This window comes from Phaenicophaeus curvirostris, chromosome 3, assembly GCF_032191515.1.
Source record: "Phaenicophaeus curvirostris isolate KB17595 chromosome 3, BPBGC_Pcur_1.0, whole genome shotgun sequence".
NCBI classification, from domain to species: Eukaryota; Metazoa; Chordata; class Aves; order Cuculiformes; family Cuculidae; genus Phaenicophaeus; species Phaenicophaeus curvirostris.
In genome coordinates this window covers 77,947,727-77,970,349 of record NC_091394.1, presented here as the reverse complement: position 1 = coordinate 77,970,349, position 22,623 = coordinate 77,947,727, and the positions used below count along the sequence as shown (strand labels likewise).

The window sequence follows — 22,623 nt, the reverse complement described above, 5'->3', positions numbered from 1 at the left end:
GTGGAATACTTGTAATAGCTGTGATAATCTGCTACGGAAGTAAACAATCCCTCTCTATACACATTAAATGGAAGCTGTCACATACCCTGTATGGTAGAAAGGATGCTGCCAAAAATGCAAGTGAGCATCTAGAATCATAGAATGGTTTGGGTTGGAAGAAACCTTAAATATCATGCAGTTCCAACGCAACTGCCAAGGGCAGGGACATCTCCCACCAGACCAGGCTGCTCAAGGCCCCATCCAACCTGGCCTTGAACACTTTCTGGGAGGGGGTATCCACACCTTCCCTGAGCAACCTCTGCCAGTGCCTCACCAGCCTCATTGTAAAGAGTGTCTTCCTAATGTCTAATGTAAATCTTCCCCCTACCACTTAAAAGCCATTTCCCCCTTGTCCTATCACTACACGCCCTTGCCAAAAGTCCCTCCTCAGCTTTCCTGTAGACCCCCTTCAAGTACAGGAAGGCCACTATAAAGTTTCCCTTAAGTCTACTCTTCTTCAGGATGAACAAACCCAACTCTCTCAATCTGTCCTCATATGGGAGGTGCTCCAGCCCTTTGATCATCTTCATGGTCCTCCTCTGGACCTCTTCCAACAGTTCCATATCCTTCTCATTTTGGGGATTCTAATAACACAGTATTCAATGTCATAAAATAATCTCAAGCTTCAAGTGATTGAAAAGAACAAAAGAATATAAAAAAAAAAATAAATCCCAGATCAGTCCAGCTTGTTAACATCCCGGGTTACTCTCATCTATCTAAAAAATGTCTCACATTTCCTTTAGAGTCAGGAAGATATAGACATGAAAAACATTCATACATAGGTTTCATGGCCAAACAACATACTTGAGCATTTCTGCACAAAGCAAAATAAATACCTGCATCTCTTAAAAGTACTTGTGCTGAAGTCAATGGCATTTCTGTACCACTGCATGCAGGAGGCAGCATTGGCTTTAAGACTTAACATATTGCTTCAGTTTAGACACAGGTATCTACAGTTATGTGTGGTAAAATAAAGTGACACATTTGCACAGGTATGTTTATTTTTTCCTGTGTTTACAGTGCTTCAATTGTAATGTTAAACCATTCAGAAAACACAATTTCATACCAATTTTACATACTTTACATCACAGTTCAACAACGTTAACACGATTGTATCTACTAAATCAAATTAACAAAATGGCCATGAACATTTACACTATTCTTCTGTAAACAAGTTTTTTTATAAACAACGGTAAATGGAATTAACACAGACCATCATATGAAAGAGGAACGAGCTTTTCCTTAAATAAATCACTCTGTTTATAAATACTTTAATTCTCTCAATATACATTTACAGACATAATTGGTTAAAAGCAGATCACCTATGCTGTTCTTTAAAAGAAAACGTCTAGAGATGGACCACTGTTAAATTCACCTAACGTAAGAAGCAAGCATATGATAACTAGAATGTTAAACGTATCACTGTATTTCAGCCTCACTTCTTTTTGTTTACACTGACACCAAGAAGATTGTCATGTTAGGGAACTTTTACTTGAATTCCAGCAAGTTACAATCGATCTTGTAGTACACGTATGGGTAGTACTCCTGCTGACTGAGGTTTAAGCCTGGAATATCCATAGTTGCCTGCAAAAAAGGTTTTGAAAGCAGTTATATTCTTACAATTCGGACTCCTATTCAGAAGCAGATGAAAGATTCAAATATTTTAGAAGCAAATAGGCCATGCAAGACTTCAAGCTCAAATTTTCACATGCAAGTGACTATTTAAGCAACAAAGTTAGAACTTTGACAAATGAATAATAGTATTTTTCAAGATGAAATACAAGCGCTTTTTCAAAACCTAAGTAGTTTTGTATTAATAATTCTCACCTGTTGCTATAGTAAACAAACCACCACTAAATGGAAGGAAAAGTATTGCAATTATGCTTTACTACTTCTAAATACAGACAGTTTATGCAAAGAATGTTACAGGGTGCTGAGTGCTCCAGGAAGTTACATGACATTCAGGATCTTTATTTTTCACCACAATTGTCTCGCATCCTTTCCTCCAAAAGGAGTGGAAATACTTCGGAAAAACATTAAATATTACATTAGGAAAGATTATTTTTAATCCTTTTAAATTCAACTAACTCATTGTGTGGTCTACTTTTAGACAATTTTTAACTACAAAAAGCACTGGTTTTCAATACAAGAATTAGTAAAATAAGCTTCCCAGCAATCAGTTTTAAATATGAAAATGAGACCCTTGAAGATTGAAAGGATGACTCCATCATGACATCAATTCAGCTTCCTTCAGCAGAGGACAACTATGTCAACTTAAAAACAGACAGCAACCTAACAAAAAAAGTTGTTCCAGTATTAAGACCACTGCTAACGTGGAGCATGGACAATTTATGTACTCTTTCTTAGCTCAAAAAAGATATGAAATATGTTCAAATCCCTTAAATCTAATTTCAGATCAAAGTTTATTTTGTTTTAATTCCTTGAGGATATGAATATGTATGTACTCTATAAGGTATCTTTCCAACAGTAGTAGGAAAGAAAGCAGTAAAAAGAACTCATGAGACATTTATACCAGACAGCTTGTCAAAGCATTGATTGCAACTTTAAAAACCATCTGCTTTGCAAAAGTGTAAAATCTAAGTGATGCAATTTTCTGTACTGTGAAAGAATGAAGGAGTATATGGAGAAGTGCAACTTTTTAATAAAGTCACACTTCATTGTTTAAACAGAATAAACCTAATATTGAAGCAGAGTAGCAGTTACAAGAATACTTACATCAATAATAGCTGCTGCACTGCTGTCAAGGTGCTTGTACAAGTCATACAAAACTTCCCTCAGTTTCTTCATTGTTTTCTTGTTAGGCTGAAGCAGCATTGCCTGGAAGTTAACTGGCAAACCATACCTGAGGAAATCAAGCAGGAAACTATGCAAATGCTGAAATAAGCCTTCTTTTATCATTTCAGAGCAGAATTTTACTTTGAGAAAGAATCCTATTGTGGAAGCGGGAATTCTGCTCATTTTAATTTTTGCAAGACCATTCTGTTTCTACAATTCATAAGGCATCAATAAAGTAGAACTCCTCTCTTCAAGGTTAAAATAACAAATCAGAAGTCTAAGTGCTTTTAAAATAATTTAAAATCCTTGAGCACTTGGTACAATTCTCAAAGCTACCTGAAGTCTCAGACTAAGTTTTGAACATTCAAGTTAGTTTACTTGCAAGACTTTGCTTATATCACTGGGTGGAGAACCTAGTCTCTATTCAATCTTCCTAGATTGCCGGAAACATTTGCCAGCAGTCAGAGTAAGATTAGCTTTCTTGCTTGCTCAAGTTCTCTTCAAAATAAGCCTGTAGCAGCTATGAAATAGACTAGACTGCAACTGAAGTGTCTTTTTTTCTCATCTTGTTTCCTTCATGATAACTTATCAGAAAGGCTAAAAAAAACCACTTCTATTTTCTGACTGACAAAGGCAGCAGTCAGTTCAACTCTAAAAATCCAGGTCCTTCCTTCTGCCAAACAATTACAACTGTTCTTAAGTCGGCTTTGTAAATATATTTCCTGATAGCTACGAAGGAAAAAGCAGAGAAATTTCACAGTTAGAATATTTAACTGCTTAATACTGAAAAGTTTAGACTACAAAATTCTTAGAAAGGCATGGTTTAGAAAAAAAGCATACATTTCAAGATGTCAAGCTGTATTATTCGATGCCTGAATACTTTATGCTGAACTACTCACACTTTCCACTTAAACAGAAGTATAGTAAGCTCTTTTTACAAGCAGCTCATAAAGCAAGCTAAGAATCAGCAGATACACCTTGCTGCAATGCACAGAGTACCTGTAATTCCTAAAGGACTAGTGGAAAGACTATCCAAGGGGCAAGATGCACCATTATTTATCTCAAATATTCCACAAATGGTAACAGGAGCTATTGCCATCGGCTGTTCTTACTGCCCTACTTCTTGTTTCCTCCTTCCCAGGAGAGTGGCATTCATACACCTCAGTTTGGTAAACCCAAGCTAGATGTAAATTCTTACCAAGCCTAGGAAGAAAAGCACTATTTGGGTCTGCCTCATTACCTTAAAACAGATTCAACAAAAACTCTGAGTGCTTTCACATGAATCCATGCAATGAAGGCTTCACTGAAATTAACTTTCAGCCACCGAACCAAAGGCCCCTGTGAAAGAGAAGATGAAAAAAAGATTCAGCCCATTAAGCATGTTTGAGTAGATACTCAATACCTGTACCATGATAATAAAGACAACATAAAGGCAGAGTTCCTAACAGACATAATGGTTCAAGTGTTTCAGTACAAAGTAAAGAGAACTCTAATGAGACCTCCATTGTCTCTTCAGTACAGCTGCCACGGGTTAACTATATTAAGGACAATTTAGTAATATCTGATTATTGCATTCAAATGCTTGCCCATTTTCCAACTTCATCCACAGCAGCATCAGTACTTGGTTCAACAGTGAGGAGCTTTTGTTCTACAGGAAACTAATTTTTCCCTGAGCAGATCAGATGGGTGGCAGGCTAGGTCATGTCATCCTTGCAGTGCTTTCTCAGAATCACAAATTCATTAAATTGTTAGAGAACAATAACAATTATTAGATATCTCACGTTTCTATAATGACTAGTTTATACAGACTTACAAACTGCTTCTTCTTGTCAGTTGACAGTCTATTCATTTCTTCTTTATCTGCTTTCATCTCTTCTTCATTATACTGGAAGTCGCGGACCAAAAATCTGCATTTGGAAGTGAATGAAATCAAAAGTAGCTATCTAGAGATCCTTCAAACCATGAGACAGAACATACAAAAATAAACCTTACTTATATTCTCTGGCTTTATGCTTGAAGTCATCCACTGCCTTCCTGAATAAGGTGACATTACAAAGGTAGCTATCTTGATCCTCAAAGAGTACGCTATGCAGGGGAAAAAAATGTATCAGAATTAATAAGATTTGTGTCACCACACATCTGATATACAGTAGCTTATGCTGTACTTTATCACTACTAAGTAAGAACATAAGTGTAGACAATTGAATAGGATTAGTTCCCAAATTAAATATCTTGTACAGAATGCAACTGAAACTTTATGAACTGCTCTTAATTATCCCCTTTGTAAAGGATGGCAGTTTCCATTTCATATTCAGAGACTTCACCAAACACTTCACAGACATCTGAATATTTTTCAGGTTAGAATTATTTTACAGAAAATAGAACTAAAGATGTATTAGTACTGAGAAGTCTGGACTACAGAATTCTTAGGAATGTGTGTTCAAGAAAAAAAAGGAAACAGATTTAAAATAGAAAACAACACAAATTAAAAAGACACGTTGGGAAGAAAAAGGGCTTCTCAGGCTTTAAAGATGACCTTTAGATTTATGGTTTATAGTTTAAGACAATACTGTTAGAGATTTCACCTTATGAAAAAGTCTTGGAAGAGATTTAGTCTGCTCTTCAATGCCATACTGTCTTTACTACAAGTCATCCAACTGTTTAACAAGTCACCTCTTAAGCTATCCCTAGGTCATGGCTTGCCAGTAATTAAATACAAATCATTAGCAGATCTCCCACAAGGCTTACACTGATCCAACTCAAACATGAAGTTAGCCAGAGCAAGGTTAGATTTTACAAGTGACAAAGAGCTGGTAATAGCAGATCCACCTGATCAAAACCTCACTCTGTCAATTAAAATAAACAGCACATTGATGCTAGGTGCTATCTGTTGACCTTATTTGCAGTGTGGTTACAAGATTGCTAAAGTGACTTAACAGCATTATCAAATCCTGGCCTCAGTCACGCCCATCGCAGACATCAGGCACCAGCTTTGTACAGAGAACCTTCATTAACCCAAAAGAGACAAGTTACTTTTCTTTGCACACAGGAAAACCATCTACACTTCCAATTCTTCATTCTTTAGCAGCTTTCAAATGGGATATGCACATTGTTTCAAGTCTTCTGAATACATACATAAACCTTACAGTTAGTATTTATTGCAGATTCTAACAATGCAATAGCTTGAAGCAGAACATGCCTGACCTGAACTAAATTAACACTTCAGTTCTTTTACTCTCCCACATAAACTAGTTTGCTAACTTTGTTAACTCTAGAGATCCTTTGAATTTTTCTTCAACGTAATCAAACTTGATTAAATAAAGCTACAAAGCTAGACATTTTGACAAGTTTTTGACCAATCTTTAAAATACAAAGTCACTGCAGATAAAGAACACTTACAAAATACAGGACCTGCAAATACAAGATTTAGCTTTTAACAACTTACTTGCTGGAACGTGGTACAACCATCTCTGCTAGTGTTTCATATTGCTTAACCCAGTCGTTATAATTTAACCTAGAAATACATAGGTTATGGTTAGACTTTAAGTACTGTAGTAATAGATCAAGTTTTTCCAAAAAAAAAAAAAAGTTACAAACATTTAATCATCACATCATCCAGCCGAGGTGTAGGTTGTCAGAAATACATAAGGCATTGGGGACAGTACTGCCCCTCAAGCTGTTTTTAAGTTTATTGCTAACTAAACTATAATTACAGCAAAAGTACCATTTTTATCTTCAGTCTTCATATAAGTTTACATGTGTAAAATTTTTAATTTTAAAGAACTATGAAATTAAATTAGTCATCATTAAGTACAGATCTCAGGGGACCAAACAGACTTAACTGCCAAGGTTTACCAGAAAAGCCTTGAATAACTCTGCTCTCCTGAGCTATTAATAGGAAAACTTTTTCCACAATTACAAATGGATTCCCCAGAGTCCTGCACTTGCCTGAAGGACCACTGAGAATTTTGGAAGCCCTGCCTTTCTGTAGTTGGTGGTGAACAGGTTCCACCCTTTCAACATCAAAACCAAGTTAAAGATTAAAAAAAAAAAACCAAACCAACAAACAGTTGAGAGATACCAACCACCTGTTTTCTGCTAAAGCCACTGCAAAAGTATGAAGTTAGCCTTCACCAGGGTTTTATGTGTGACAGAGACTATTGCTTCACACGATAAACAGCTTACTTGCTATCTTTACAAGTTAGAAGCTCTCTGCCTAGTGTCATTTCCTCATGTTACAAGAGCTTTCAGGTCATCTGCATCACTGCTTTCCTTGGTCAGGGGAGAAGACTTTTTTTTGTTGTTGTTTAAATAGTTCAAACAGCAATAACCTGTTTCCAAACCTCTGACATGACATAAGCAGTACTCCATTGGTAAAGATTTAGATAACTAAAAAAGCAGTGTCCTGACAATCTGTAAGGGTGCAGAGCAAAGAAGCAAAGTTCACCTCACTCACTAAGTGAGCACAGTCCTAACCATAATAATTTAATCCTTGAGCCTTCTAATGTAAAACAAGTCATTTTTTTACCGAGCAGTCATTTTCTTAAGAAAAATACCTTCTGCACCTAATATTAGCCGTAGATAGTCATGTTAAGAGACATAAGTCTAATCTCCAAGTTTCTTAAAGAAATTCACAAGCACTCAGCATTCCTTACAATGAGTGAGCAATGGAATACAGGCGCACAGGTTCATTTGCCTCTACTGAGCATCTGAAAGTTTGTGTGTACTCACCCAGGAAGACCCCAAACAAATTCAGATGTCTTTCTTACAGTACTACAGGGTTGTGGGATCTATTATTTGATTTACTTTTTTGTTATTTTATTCTGTTCTTATGACAAACTTACTTCGGTACAATCACTAATAACGTGACCAAATATTCTGAATCGAGTACAAAGTCCTCTTTCTTTACAATATCAGCAAGACTTCTGGTTAGCAAGCTTCCTCTGCAGAGAAACAAAGACGGAGTAAACACATGTTTAAGAATTGAATTTGTCTGGACAACAGTTTCCAGCGCTTGACAGTACATTTCCCAAAATATATTTTACTTACGCGTTCACTATTAGCAGAGAAAACAAAATGTCCTTACACACATCTTATATCTAAATATTAAAAATCACTGAAAGTTTTTATCAGTAGCTCCACTGCTGGGTGTCATTTCCTTATTCCAAATACCTTACACCAATAAACCAACCATATTTGCACAGAACTACTGTACCTCAACTGTATTTTAGATCACCACCACACATACATGACAAGACAGTACACAGTCCTTGTCTATAGTGTATCATTTGCACGCATGCAACAGCTGCCTCTGCTGGCTAGTTTTGAGGGAAGAAACCCAGTAATACCGATAGGCTTAAAGCATAAATTGGAGTGAAGGGAAAGCCTTCCTTACTTGGATAAGACACCTAGACAGCAGTGTTATATAATACTTTAACAGTAAACTTCTCTCAAAAGCTCTGGCAATTTATACTATTTGTACATGCTTTTGTGTATTTTGTGATAACTACTTATCAACCGCAAGTGAGCAAGTCAGCTGGTAATAAATGTTCTTTTATGACAGCTGCTATTCAAGATCAATAAAAACCTCAAAATATACACTATGCTTAGAGCCTGTACCTCTTCACATGTTACTAGACTTTCATGGTTAGGTAACTTTCCTGTGTTACATTAGCAAAATATAATATGACTTACGCATTCTTTCTTTCCAGATTCTGCAGGTTCCCTTTCAGATTATTGTACGCCGATGCTCTTGCTTTCAGATCATTGTCAATCTGGTTTACTCCCTTAAAGATAAAAGGAAAAGGAACAGTGTCTAAAGAACTAGATTTAAAAAAAGATAAAATTATTTCTCGATTTCAAGGCTCAGATTTCCCAACAAGAACTAATGGGAAACATGCAAGTTAAAATGTTCATTTCTAGTGCTTGACAAAAGAAAACTCTAAGTCAGAATTCCTTTAAAGGAAAATCAGCCAATAACAAAAGTTACACATCCACTTCTGGTACCATCTGGACATGCTTCTGCAACCCAGCTGATCATTACTCCACCACCTTGAGGCTTCCCTTCTCCATCCTGGCTGACAGCAGAGACCATTTGAAGTTTACCTTCGTCCCATGATACAAGTACACTTGTGAACACTGGTTATCATTTCCTCCAGCTCTTATCTCACTTATAGTTGTACTTTTCCCTTATTAGAGTTTTAGTGACAAGAATGATAGGACAGTTTTGTGCATAGCGAATCAAGAAGTAATACAAAGCAATAATGCTTCATCCATCATCTACAACTCAAGAGGAGACTCTGTTGCACTGTATTTGCCTACTGCAATTTTCACCTTTCCTTGAGATGAACAGCCTTGGTCACTCAAGGACAGAATATCAACCAAATACGTCTGCCCAATTCCAAATGGCTCTTTGCAGTTCTAAAAATTATCACAATTTTATGTCCTCCCCCCCAAGAAAAGCTACTTTCCATTTTGCATGTTTGCAAAGCAAAATATAATAAATTATACCACCATCTCCCTTCATTAAGTCATCTTTCATGGTGCTGTTTTACACTGGCAGCGGCTTACAACCATAAAGAAAAAATCTGTTCTATAGAGACTTTCTTCGGTTAATAAAACCACACATTTTGGAATGTCTGAAGTTGCACAGGGTCAGTTCCAGGGTAGACAGATAAAAAGTATTTCAGACTTAAATCCAATTGATTTCAGACAATAAATATACATGCCTAATCAAGCAGAAGCAGCATTCTGTGTTTAACATCACTGGCAGCCTCCAACCATCTTTCAAACTTTCATATCAAAGTTCCAGTTACTTTACTGCTTGGACTCAGACTCTAACATTTGGCTTGCCACTGCTGTTCAAATAAGCCATCTTTCTCAAATCCATCTTGCAGAATTAATTAGAATTATTACCAAAATTATTAATTCCCAGCTAGGTAACTTGGCAGCAAGTGAAGAACAGAACAAACTAAGCAACTAGTAGGTCTTAAACATCCAATCATACTCCTATCAGCGTGTACCCTATACAAGGAAGTATTTTAAAATCAATGTACTTAGCTGGATAATTTAAAGAACACAGTAAAGTTAAGGTTCTGGAGTACTATGTTGCTGAAAGAAGATGATTTATCTAGCAAATTCCAGGGGGTCACATGCACTGACTTCTCAACAATATCTCAATAAATGGTCATCACTTCATGTTCTTCATTACTTTCTCAACAAACTTAATTGCTACAAGAATGACTATGACATACTATGACAACAGGTATGTTCCAAAAAGGAGGTAAAACAGTTGAAAACACTTTTCTCCCCTTTTATAATTCAGTAAGCTCCACTCCTATTTTAAGGCTAAACCAGAAGAAAGGAACTTCAAGAACCACTTCCTTGGTAAGACTTTCAGAAACAACTTTCCCCTGTCATCTACTTTCTATCCCTCTTTCCCCACCAAGCTCCTCTTTTCCCCAGCTTAAACATCATGCCTATACCTGCCAAACAGCTGCTGTAAACAGCTGAATATTTCATTCTTATATCTTCCAAAGAAGTAAAAGTTTAAGTAGTGTCAGCTATTAAGATTATTATTTTATCTCTGTGAGATATTTTCAATGTGCAAATCTTAAGTTTCATAACTTAAGTCAGTCCTCCACCAACAAAACTCTGCAGTGCAGATGTTTTCCAGGAATAGCTGCTGAACATAATTTGTGGAGTAAATTCAACATGAGTACATTCAAGTAGCCCCAAAGAAAATATCAAAATGAAAGCATTATTTGCATTCTAGGCAGCTATGTACCATATAATAAGATTTTGTAATCTCAGCAGAAATTTTAAACTGGGAGTTTCAGGGAATTAACTAATGCGTAGAGAATCTGCTGTTACAGCAAAGCACAAGCCTGCCAATACCAACCCCTGTCCCCATCCTCATTGTAGTTCCCACATATCCATACCCAAAAACTATTTCTATAGGCACCCGGAGCAGCTGGTGCTTCTTTCCAGATCGGGCATTTCACTGACACAGATAATTCCAAATGCCAGTTTGCAGATTACAGAAAACAAAAGAAAGAGAACCTGAAAAACCTAGGAAGGTACTAAAGCAAGGTAAGCACACAGACAACTCTCTCACTCTTTGAATATAGTAAGTTGCTGTTGAGGACCCCAAGTTCACAGCAAGAACAAATCAAATGAAGGCCCCAAAATGCAAAAAACTTTACTAAGGCAAAGACAGGGGGAAAACCTATGACAACATTGAAATGAGCTTTCCTTACATCTAACATTGAAGGCTTATTTTTTCCCCTTCACAACCAAGTGCCACAGCTTTCAGAAGGTAAATAAGTTCCCTAGTTCACTGCTAATAGCTCACAAAGTTTGAGAACATCAGACAAGCTGCACGCCAGCAGAGCAAGATCCAAATGTAGGCAAGACAATTTGCTAGCTATTTATTTGTTAACTCAGTGATCTTAAGAAACAAAAAGCAAAGACAGCACAATGGCCTTCAGGGAGCACTCTCCAAACCCTATCTCCATCCTAACAGACTTCTTTGGTTACTAAGAAACAGACGTGACTACCACTGTTTACTACTGTTGTTATCAAAGTTACATGAAACTAACAAAAATAGATAAATACTTTTGAGTACAAAGTCTTATGCATAAATATTCAAGTTCAAGTAGGGAAGTTTTATAAAATAAATTACCTCACCTTTGCAATAATTTCTGAAATATTCTTCAAGGACTGCTTGATTGGATATTTGGCCATATCCCACTGGAACCTTGTTATATAGGTGACCAAGTCAACTAAAATTTTAAAGAACCATTTTGTTAAGAGAAACAATAAAAAGATGGATGTATTATATTTCATGCAGGATTACTATAACAGGCAAGTGCTGTAACAGACTGTGGACCCTGCTGCTTAAGAAATTTGGAAATAAACAACCAACTTGTAAGTATCCATGACCTCTGCCTTCAGATACTGGTTTCCACCTCTGTAGATCCTAAGTGATATGTACAACCAAGTCTATGATGGCTGGTGAAGCACAAACAAGACCAACTATTTTTTTGCTTTGTGTGAAGAGGGAATCAATACTCATATTAGCCTCTCTTGCATTTATACAAGCTGTGTTAAATTTTATGAAGTGGCTACTGAAAACAAAGCATTGATTTAGAGACCAGTGCAACTCTTTATTATAAATTACAGGAATATTTCCCTTATACAATTAGTTTTATAAAGACATTCTATTCCAACTTGGGAACATCTCAGTATTACAGCATCACTTACATAAAATCATGCCTATTCAGATGACAGGCTGATACAAAGAAAACGTACAGTGATCAGTAACAGTAGTTTTTTTATGTGCCACCAGAGACCAGTGATGACAAAATACAGCCCTAAACGATCAAAAAGCTTCTGTAAGTGAGTTTCAATATGTAGATCTAATTTGTTACTGTTCTGGATTCTATAACCTGTTTCATGGCAAGTGACTCATGGAAAAAAGTATTTCCATGTCTAAACTAGCCTTTCAGAACATCACACACAGAAGCAGCATTCAATATGTTTCAGGATCATTGCCTTCCCTCCTATCACTTATAGGATGCAAACGTTGTGGATAACACTTTACCTCCATTAGCCAGAAGGTTCTCCTGAACTTTATCTTTACTGTCTTCCAGAACATCAGCCATATACTGGGCCACTTTCTTCACAACACTGAAAAATGAAAGATAAAGATATGAACAAAAGGAAAAAAAAACCTGCCATTTTGAGACATACCATTCATGGAACCCATCTGAAACTGTCTGGGAAAAGAATTAAGAGATTGGATCAAAAAGGAAGAGTAGATTGCTTTACATATAAGCTTTCCAAGACCACAAACTGAGCTCTGAAGGTGACCATAATCTCAGATTGAGTTCTGGCATGTATCTAAGTCCTTCTCCAGCATTGCTACTCATCAGTTCTCAACAAGGTGAAGCTACTTCCCTTGCCACCAGGTAATAAGGGCTGCCTTCAGGTGTGTTTTCACTATATTCTAATCTTTTTTTGAAGCCTGTGGTACTTCCAAAATCCTAACCTTTTTCTAAAAAATAGATATCAAGATAGAAATCATCAATAACCCAAATTATGCACAAGGCAACCACAACAGTGAAACACCAAAGATAAGTGCAAAGCTATGGAGAGCCCTAAGCCCTTATGAGATCTAAGACACAACACCTGAACTTCCTTGGTAGAAAAGCTATGTTGAGATTACTCACATGTGCCATGGCAAATAGTTCCCTTTTCCGCTTAAAAGCAACTAACATGACCTAACACTTCTGTCCCTGAAACAGAAGATGGCTCCCAAGTTCTGCTTAAGTGAAATTTTCAAAGGACCCTTAGTTTCTTCAAAGTGATCAGTTTTTGCATTTTAATATTAATGCTGTTTCATCATCTCCGTGGATTAGCAAAGAACATGGTTATCTTCTCAAAGCCTGTAAACAGTACTCTAACTTACTAAAAGAACAGGTTTAACTCCATGTCATCACCATTTCCTGTAGCTGTCAGGCTCAATCTCTAACAGTTCTCGAGGATCTGGCAGCACACAGCATTACTATAGGGGGTACTGTCCTTCATCAATGCATAATGTCCCACTATTCCACAAGAAGTTCAGATTTACTTTTTTTTTTCCCCCAAGTACAGGTACAAAGTAAACCAGCAGCTTAGCTTACCAAAATCTTAGCTTTCTGTCTGCCTACAGAGGATCACTATGAAGCCAAAGAATTTTAAACAATCTATGTATTGTAGGACTCCGCAAACCATCACATCATTATTTTGCACACTAGTAAAAATAAACTCTTACCTCTCTACAAATGCATCCAGTTTAGCCAGCTCATCTGACAGACCAACCAGAACATCCAGTGTGCCAACCTAGGAGGAAAGATCAAATGCATTAGCAATTATATATAAACAAAAATAAAATCAAATTACAATAAAAGCTAAATGTCCTGAACAGGCAGCTTTTCAGAATTACATAAAATACTGTACTCACAGATTTCAAACTTGTTGCTTTACAAGTCACACTGTGTTTCCTTGGCTCAGGATACCCCTTAAAGCACCACTGCCTCAAAATCTAACTCTAGTTTGGTGCACAGTTTCAGTCCCGCATTCTAGCCATCCAAAACATGTTAAAGCATCTCTAACATTACAAATTGACTGCATTTCCCACAAGTCACTTGCTTCAGCATTTGATTTACTACTTTAGATCAAATCTGAAATTTCTGTAATGAAGTATTTCAGGCTAGAGGCAAACATGAAAAACTTTGAATACAGAAGAGTACTGCAGCAATCAGACTAAGAGTCTGGACCTCTTGCATCTGGAGTAATAGAATACTCAACTTGTTTCCAAGCTTTCTCTCTTTCTTCCCCTCTCCTCCAGAAAACACTTTTTTTCCCTAATTTCATGTAATAATCTAGAGCAATACATCTAGCTTTCTGGGGGCCAGGAGGACTCAATTTTAAACACCGTGTAATTCAGACATGAAAATTACAGCACAGTAAAACATCCCATTTAATGCTTTCATAGATGAATCTCAAATGGGTCTAAGACGAAGTGTAAAACCAGTATAACTCTGCTCAGGTTAAACAGTCGAAAGGTGATTAATTTTAAATAGGTCACATAATATCAGCGTTTCTTTGTGTCTCTCCAAGTACTTACAGTTTGTTCTGTTCAATGAAAGTAGGAGATACCTCTAGAAAGACAGCTCTTCTTATCTCTTAATATTTCACCTGCTAGTTTATATTCCTTGCTGAAATATTAGGCGTAAGTGAATCTTGTGTCTAGTCAAGATGCCATTGACATTATTTTTAGTCTAACAACTTTTTCTACATATCTGACCATTCAACTTTGCATGATTTCTGTTCTCTGTAGCGTTGAAGTAGAAAGGAGCGCAATTACTTAAGTAACATCAAAACCAAAACACTTGCCATGTCTTGTCTTCTTCTGAGCTACATACAGAGTAAGTAAGCTAAAGTTTTGACTAATCATTTACAAGTTACAAGACAATAAGTCTTCAAGCAATATGGCTACTGTTCAGTGGAGACAATATCACTGTTTCAATGAGTTTTAACTGAACTATTTTACTCCCTTAACAGTTTTACCAGGTCCAAAGAAGCCAGACTATTTCCCATTGTATATAAAATATACTCAATTTCTTGCCATTTCAGGGCAACCCCATTATTTATAACCCTAACAGGCCACACCAGTTTTCAGCGACTCATGTCCAAGGATCTCTTGGGAGGAGACAGGTATTTCTTGCAGTCCCCCTTTCTACCTCTACTACTATATATCTTGAAATAACTCAAGACAGTCTAAATATAAATGTAAGTTATGGCAGGTGGAACATCCCCTTAAAAGACACACTGAAACACATCGTGTCCAGGGCCCGTTCTTTATCAGTATCTTTATCTATTCAGTAGAAAGAGATTGAAGGCATTCATCTAATAAGCTTTCATGTAGTTAAACCACTCACAGTAGTTAAACGAGCTCACAATTCTTCTTCTTCAAGAAATATTCACGAGTCAGGACGGACCTTTTCTTACCAAATACACTGACTCATAACTTCTCAATACCCTGATAATGGTATTAAACCAACAGAAAAACTGCTTCCAGGTACTGTTTCTCTTCACTGCTCACAGTAATAGTTCAAACAGTTTTCTTCCCATTTTCTCTAGCACACATCAGCAAGTCACACCGGAATGCTCAGCTGGAGACAACTACTACTCTAACAAAAGAATGTCAATTCTGGACAGAGAAAAGGTAGCAATTGTTTGATCAACCCCTGTATTGTAAATTGAGCTTTTTTACTGCACCTCAGTCAGAAAAGGAGAAGCAAACAACTTGGAAGTAACAAAAAAGGTAAAACTGAACCATCTGAATACTCAGATCACAAGCTTCTGTTTTTCTTCTAATTTTCTTCTCCAGCTAACTGCTAGCAGTACTACTATCTCTGGAAAAAATGCAGTATTAGCCGAAAGAACACAGCTTGATGAATCTTTAAAACTTACAAATTAAAGAATTCTTAACTTAGAATTTCAGAAAAAAAAAGATAATTACAGTCTCACTATTTCTTAGTTTCACACTCAACCATCAAAAGAAGTCAGCTGTTCTCTCAAAAAGTCTGCAAGTATTCCTCATCTACAGTTTTAGTCTAAAGAAACAAAAATTATGCAAAACCAACATACTTCTTCTGACATGACATGGGACTTACATACCTTCAAGTCTGGAATATTGAATTTTGAATTAGTAGAAAGATTGTTATTTCTTGTAGTTGCTGCATGTAATTTCTCCCATGTCTGTTGACAGGTTTTTTCCCCCGGAGCAGAAATCAGCCAAAACTCGGTCATTTTCCTGTCTTTCTCTTGATGCTTTCTGCTTCTGAAGATGGAGGCAAGATGCTAGCGGAAGGGAAATGGGGAGGGAAGAAAAAAAAATGCCATTAGTAACAGAACAAGAAGGTTTTCTTCCAGCAGCACTTTGTATCCTGAACTGAAGTGCAGTTTCAGTCACTGTAAGAGATTTTACCAGGAGTATTGCATGGTTCAAAATTCATTTTTTTATATCTTACAAATCATACCTGCACAGTTGGAAAGCCATTTTAAACCAACCAACCTGCAAGTTTAAGTGGGCTGAGTTTGCACCATTAGCATCTTTCAACTGCAAACCCACAAGATATTATAAGCAAACAATCTAACTGAAAATAAACTCAAAACAGGACACAAATTATATTTTCACAGCTGCATATATTTTCCAGTATCTGTACAACAGCCAACTTTTTGTAACACATAAGAGATAATGTAAACTCTGATGTTACAGTTTTTCCAATGACTTTTCAGATTAGGATAGTGTTTTAAAGTGAGTAAATGCCTAAAAAAAATTTACATGTGGTAAAATTTTGTTCATTATTTCAAGCAAAAAAATTCTCCTGGCAGCTAGAAGTTTCACAATAAAAAGGAGGACGCTTTCTAGTCTTGGTATCTCTGTTGTCATTACAGATCTTCAATAACATTACAAATACTGCCATAAGTCAAGAAAGTATCAGTATGAAATACAAAGTACACTGAGCTCCTTTGCAAAGGAGCTCAAGAAACTAAGAATATATATGTTCCTCTGTCACTAAGAAACAGAACAAACTGGTTGAGAACTACTGGACTTTTTAAATAAGGAAATTAAGAACAAACTCAAAGCATACCTTGATGGAATCTAAATGTCAAATTCCGATATTTGTAAGGTCTTCTGTAGCAGCTTTGAAAGAGTAGAGACTAACCTACATTTTATAAAGAGCACAGACTACAGCACTCAATTTTTGAGAGAGAATCAAATAATGTGTTTTTAAGAATTAAGACACAGTAACAAACTTTGCCCAAAACAACACATACAAGTCCATCATAGAAACACAGAATGTCCTACTTTGGAAGGAACCCACAAGGATCACTGAGTTTAAGTCCATCTGTGTAATCATTACAGGGGCAACAAATTATCAAGGGTGTTGAAGTTAGAGAGGAGCAAAAGAAAGGCCTGTTAGCCAATTATTTTGTTCAGCTACTCAGGAAGCCTAAAGCTGAAGAAAGTTTACCCACCATTAAATTAAAATAATGAAGCACATTTTGCCACTGGCATAACAGCCATTCTCCTTCAATTATGGGGCCTTGTTTATAACAAGAGATGATGACATCCAGTTATCAAGGCTCTTGACTCCAAGATGTGTGACATCTTGGCAGTAGCAGAGCAGTGCTATAATCCTAAATACAGACAATATCATGGCAGGTACAGATACTCGAGAAATCAGAATATTTACAAGACTAGACACAAGTCCCACTCGGAGGAAGCTTGTCCAGCCTGACCTAATCCAGTTCTGAGCACTCTCTGGAGCTAGGGCAAAGTCAAAGCAGGCTGGAAGGGTAACTTCTTTGCTTCTGAAAGGTGAGAAAAGGGACCCTGTCTCTGAGGAGGACAGGTGAAAAGACTGGATCTACTTTCCCCTCATACTGTGGTCTTGACTGTTGGGGTGAAGTCCACAAAAGCAGAATCAAGAGTCAGGGGTAAAACCCACGCCAACTGCCCCTCACGCTCCAAAGGGTGTATTATAACAATCCTTGGTCATAGTGTACAGATGACTTTGATATTGGGAGGGATTGTGAAAAATTAAAGCAACATCAGTCACCACCATGTCACAGGGCTTCCTTGTTTAAGGAAGCACCCACCGGACTATCTCAACTGGCCGCTGTGGGAGGTTTACTGATTATCAACAACTTGGAACAAGACAAAATTTCCTCTTATTGAGACTACTTTGACGCATTATCTTCCCTAACACATGCCAAACTCTGTGAAACCACTGTACATGATGTTTTCCTACATTTAACTGAACTCTGGCCCCATAAAAGACAGGGCCAAGTTTACAGTACACTTCACTCAGGCAAGGAGACACCACTACAGCTGACACACACACTCAAAAGCGTTTAAGCTTTAAATTTGTTTATTTGAATTTGACTAGACTAGGACTAGAAGAGTCTTCGGAATAAATGTTGGATAAATAAACCAGTTTAGTCAGTGGCAGCAGCAGAATACAAGTATACAAGCAAAAGATAGAAGAGCCATAACACAGAAATTCAGGCAACTATTCAGTAATACCGATGGAGCGTTGCACTCCCATGTTTTCCATTAAAACATAAATAGCCCTTAAAGAATAAGCATAAAGTTTCCAGAGATTATATCACCTATGGAAATAGTTACATGTTTACAATGACACAGTCTCATTCCTTGCATTGCAGATTGGGAAAATAAACTCACCATTAAAAAATTTTAAAAAATCATCTTTTCCCAAGGGGAAAAAAAAAAACCCCAAACCTTACTAGACCCATTGCAAAGAAAAATGTCTCTCAATAAGTGAAATTTTCAAGCTTTTTTTTTTTAAGACTAACTGTCCAGACTTAACAAAAGTGAAGTTACAAACACCTGACAGACTTGCAGCAAATCTTTTTTTGTGCTTAGAAATCAATGTGCTTCGTGATTCCTTAACATCAGAGGCAAAAATGGATTGTTCAACTGAGTAACCAAGGTCTTTTTCTACTGCTCAAAGTGAAGAGGCAAAGACGGAACAGTTGTAGCTCCCACGAATTGTTAAGCCCGCAGACTTCTCTTCCCTTCCTGCCTCACCATTTTTGCCTGTCCAACTGGTTTTCCTGAAGCTCTGTTCCATTTCTAATAGCCATGGGAAGTACAACGATTCCCTGTTTGAGCGACCCACTCAACGGAGGTATTTTCAAATGCATATAGAGGGGGAAAAAGCTTCATAGAAGAGTTTTAAGCATTTGTTTCTATGGGGTTTTCTTATGTAAGGAAGGGAATGAATATGAAATCAGAACTATGTGGAACAATAAACAAGAAGTAGAAAATGGAGAAGTGCTATAGAATGGCAAGAAAAAGAGAAACAGACACTAGTCAGCCAAAAAATACATCCTGACCCACTGTGAAATGAAAGCCAAGAAATTAAAGAGAAGGACCACAGAATAAAGAAGAGAATATCAAGTGTTCAACTCTTAAGTACATTGACAGGCATTTTTTTAGTAAACTAATTTTATTCCTTTGATCTGCAAATAAGAGTATACAGTCTGCCTTGAGATTCACCACTGTGCTGAACTTATTCATTCTTTAGGGCAACAGGTACTTTTAGACTGGCAAGTCCTGACACCTCAGCAGCCTGCAAAACCCACCTCCAGTCTCTTTTTGGCCTTAACATCAGAATATCACTTACATGGATACTATGTATTTATTAGCTTTTCCTTGCCCTGAAAAGACTTGCCCTTTTGACAGCATTTTAAAAACACAGTACTGCAAATATGTGATCAGTCAAAAAGTCTAGTTCAATGCCGACTGGGATGTCAGGGTCCTAAGCAGCGTCCGTATAAGGAAACAGCCATAACTCTGCAGTCTGAAGCATGGTACATCGAAACTTAAATTACGGAGGAAAAAAACACAATAAAAACAAAGAAGTCACAATAAACACGCTGGCAGAAGCAAGTCTAACTTTTAGTCTTGCTCATATCCCAACAAAACCCCAAAGGTACAGTTCAAAATTTTAAGTATTTGATTAACAAGTTGATGACTAAAAGTCTTTCCTTTCTTTGTTTTGCCTGCGATTGCAACTGAAAGCATTACTTAAGCTAAGAATCTAAAGCAGAAGCAGGGAGGATAAACCCAACAGCTGCCTCCCAGCAACCATGCCACCTGTCTCACTCCCAAAGACCATTAGCTGCATTGTTCCAGCCAATTTTTTTCAATTTTTCCTGCTTTTCGGTTTTTGGAAAACATACTAAGAGAAGAACCAAAAAAGGAAGAAAGCGTGAAACCCCAGAATAAGCAATAAGAATGGACAAACAAACCCTTGTTTATACCAACTACCTCTACAACCAGCACTTTTTTGTAATGTACTATTGAGTAGAACTTGTCATAGCATAGTTTCACCTAAGCACTGTTTGCTATTTTTGCTATTTCAATTATTTCTGACACACACTCATTGAAAGACATACTCACATATAAATGGCTATCTGCACACTTTAGTGGAATTGTCCACAACACAGAAATCCATTAATTTAAAAACATTCAATATTACAGCAGGTGTGTTTTCTTTCTAAACAGTGTCTATTCAGAATCCTACCACATTAAGAAATTAAGAGAGTAGAAATTACAGTCCTAGTTCTGCCACATATAGGCAAAGCCACCCACTAAAAAGCAAAGCTGCTTCTGAGACACCACTGCAAGCATTTTCTGTCCAACATCAGCAAAAGCTGTTTGCTATACAACTGAAAACACTCAACTAAGTCACGAAAATGAGAAATGAAGTTTATACAGCATCTCTATAGATCACACTGAAGCAAAGTTCAGGACCTCCAGAAGTACATTCTGGAATTCCAATTTTATACACAGCACTGAGCTTGCTACTTGGTACTTACAATTCCACAGGGTTTGAAATTTGCTATTTTAATACCAATTGACAAAACCATTTGTATCTCAAAAAAACCCCAATAAATTAACCCTGCACGACCAGCACTGCTTTGACCCATCTTTACCACATTCAGTACTCAAAAAGAATACAAGTTCTCACTTATATGGACTCAATTCTAGAAACTCATTAGAGCACACTTCATTCATTTTAGATTCAACAACTGGGTAGCATCCTGTTGATTATTCCATGATGCTGTCTCATAAGCAAAACCACACTGTAACTTGGAATTTTAATTGTCTTCCATGGGCTGTTATGAAAAGATTTAAGTAACATAAACACATTGACTAGCAGAACATCTTGGCAAATAAGCACAACTCATGTACAAAAAAACCACATTGCCAAGATGTTCTGCTAGTCAAGTGCGCACAATTCATGTACAAAATGCTTGAAATACTTAATCGCTTGAAGCTTTCCTCTAGAGATCCTGGTTTTGGACCCTAACTATTCTAATACCGAATGTAAGTTTGCTATATTATTTAAAACGTATTTTGCAGTACTACTCATAACTTAAACTGCTTAATTTCCACGTTATTAAGAAAAATGGATTTCCAAAGAAAAACTGTTCATGCAGTTTACCATAACCTAAAGAATAAAACTGTTAGGCAGTTGTTTCAATGCTATTCCAGGAAACATATACAACAGTGTCAAAAGAGCCTCAGCTAAGACGCTTCACACCACTTGTTTCTGAACCAGCTGGGTGAGGAAGACAGTTGTTTCTTCTTTCCTGTTTGGCTCCACAGGAAAGCTCAACTCACTAACGCGATTTAGAAGCCTTGCAACATTCAGCACTAAGTCCTTGAGAAGTTACGTCTTCAAGCTCGCTCTCGGAAATCCCTGCAAACGCTTGGCGGTCGCCCTTTGCTGCCTCCCTGTTTCCTAAAGAGAAGCGGCCACAATGAGGAAGCCGGGGCTACGCCCGGGAAGGTTTCACAACGGGGGCCTCACACGCCCCGTGCAGAGCGGCCTCGGGCACACGGGGCCCGGGAGCCGGTTTTACGCTGCCCGGATCACGGGAACGAGAGGCCCGATCCCGCAGCCGGGCGGGCAGCGCCCTCCCTTCACGCCCTCCGCCAAAGCAAAGCCTCACGGCGGGAGTCCCGCCGCCCGCTGTGCCAGGGGGCGACGCCGAGGCCTCTCAGAGCCCCCCGGGAGAGGTGGCGACGGCGGCGGGGGCGTTCGGGCCGCCGGGAAGGGCAGCGCCGGCGAGGCCGGGACGCGGCTCAGGCCCAAGCCCAGGCTTTCCCTTCTCCTTGCCCACCTCCCCGCGGGCAGCCGCTCACCGGTCACTGCTCCATCCCCCGCCGGTCGTCGCCGCCGCCGCGCGCGCACCGCCGGCGGGTCACGTGACGCGCCAGGGGTCAGCTGATTCTGACGTAGAGCGCTCCTGCTTTGCGTCAGAGTCAGCTGACCTGCCGGCGCATCACGTGATCCGCCGGCGGGTGCGTCCGGTCACGTGGCCGCGCGGCGGGGCGAAGGGGGTGACGTAGCGTGGTGTCGCGGCCGTGGCCCTCGGGGCCACGTGTTCGAGACCCGGCGCGGCCCGATCGGCGGCTTGGCTCACCCCCGGGGACATCTCTGACCCCACGGACACCGGCAGCCGCCTCGGGGCGCCGAGCCGAGCGCTCTGCGGCCACCACGGGCGCCTCAGGCGCTGGCTGCCACACGGCCTGGCGAGTTCTGGGCTCAGTTGGGGAATTCGTGGGAAGGCGATGTTGTTAAGAAGGCTTTTTATGATTTTTGTCCTTAGGGCAGAGAATCATAGAATCACTAG

At 38.4% G+C, this 22,623-nt stretch overlaps 1 protein-coding gene across 1 annotated transcript; it reads right to left on the bottom strand.

Moving 5' to 3' along the window:
- Window positions 1–1,022: 1,022 nt before the first annotated feature.
- ATP6V1C1 (ATPase H+ transporting V1 subunit C1) lies at window positions 1,023–22,220 on the bottom strand. Its single transcript, XM_069854445.1, has 13 exons — window positions 22,133–22,220; window positions 16,063–16,245; window positions 13,652–13,719; window positions 12,440–12,525; window positions 11,524–11,618; window positions 8,530–8,621; window positions 7,680–7,778; window positions 6,281–6,349; window positions 4,828–4,920; window positions 4,649–4,742; window positions 4,076–4,173; window positions 2,776–2,902; window positions 1,023–1,623 (listed from the first exon to the last, which is right to left on the bottom strand). Exons 2-13 carry the CDS (start codon window positions 16,192–16,194, stop codon window positions 1,528–1,530), a joined length of 1,149 nt encoding a protein of 382 aa, XP_069710546.1. The 5' UTR covers window positions 16,195–16,245; window positions 22,133–22,220; the 3' UTR covers window positions 1,023–1,527.
- Window positions 22,221–22,623: the final 403 nt, after the last annotated feature.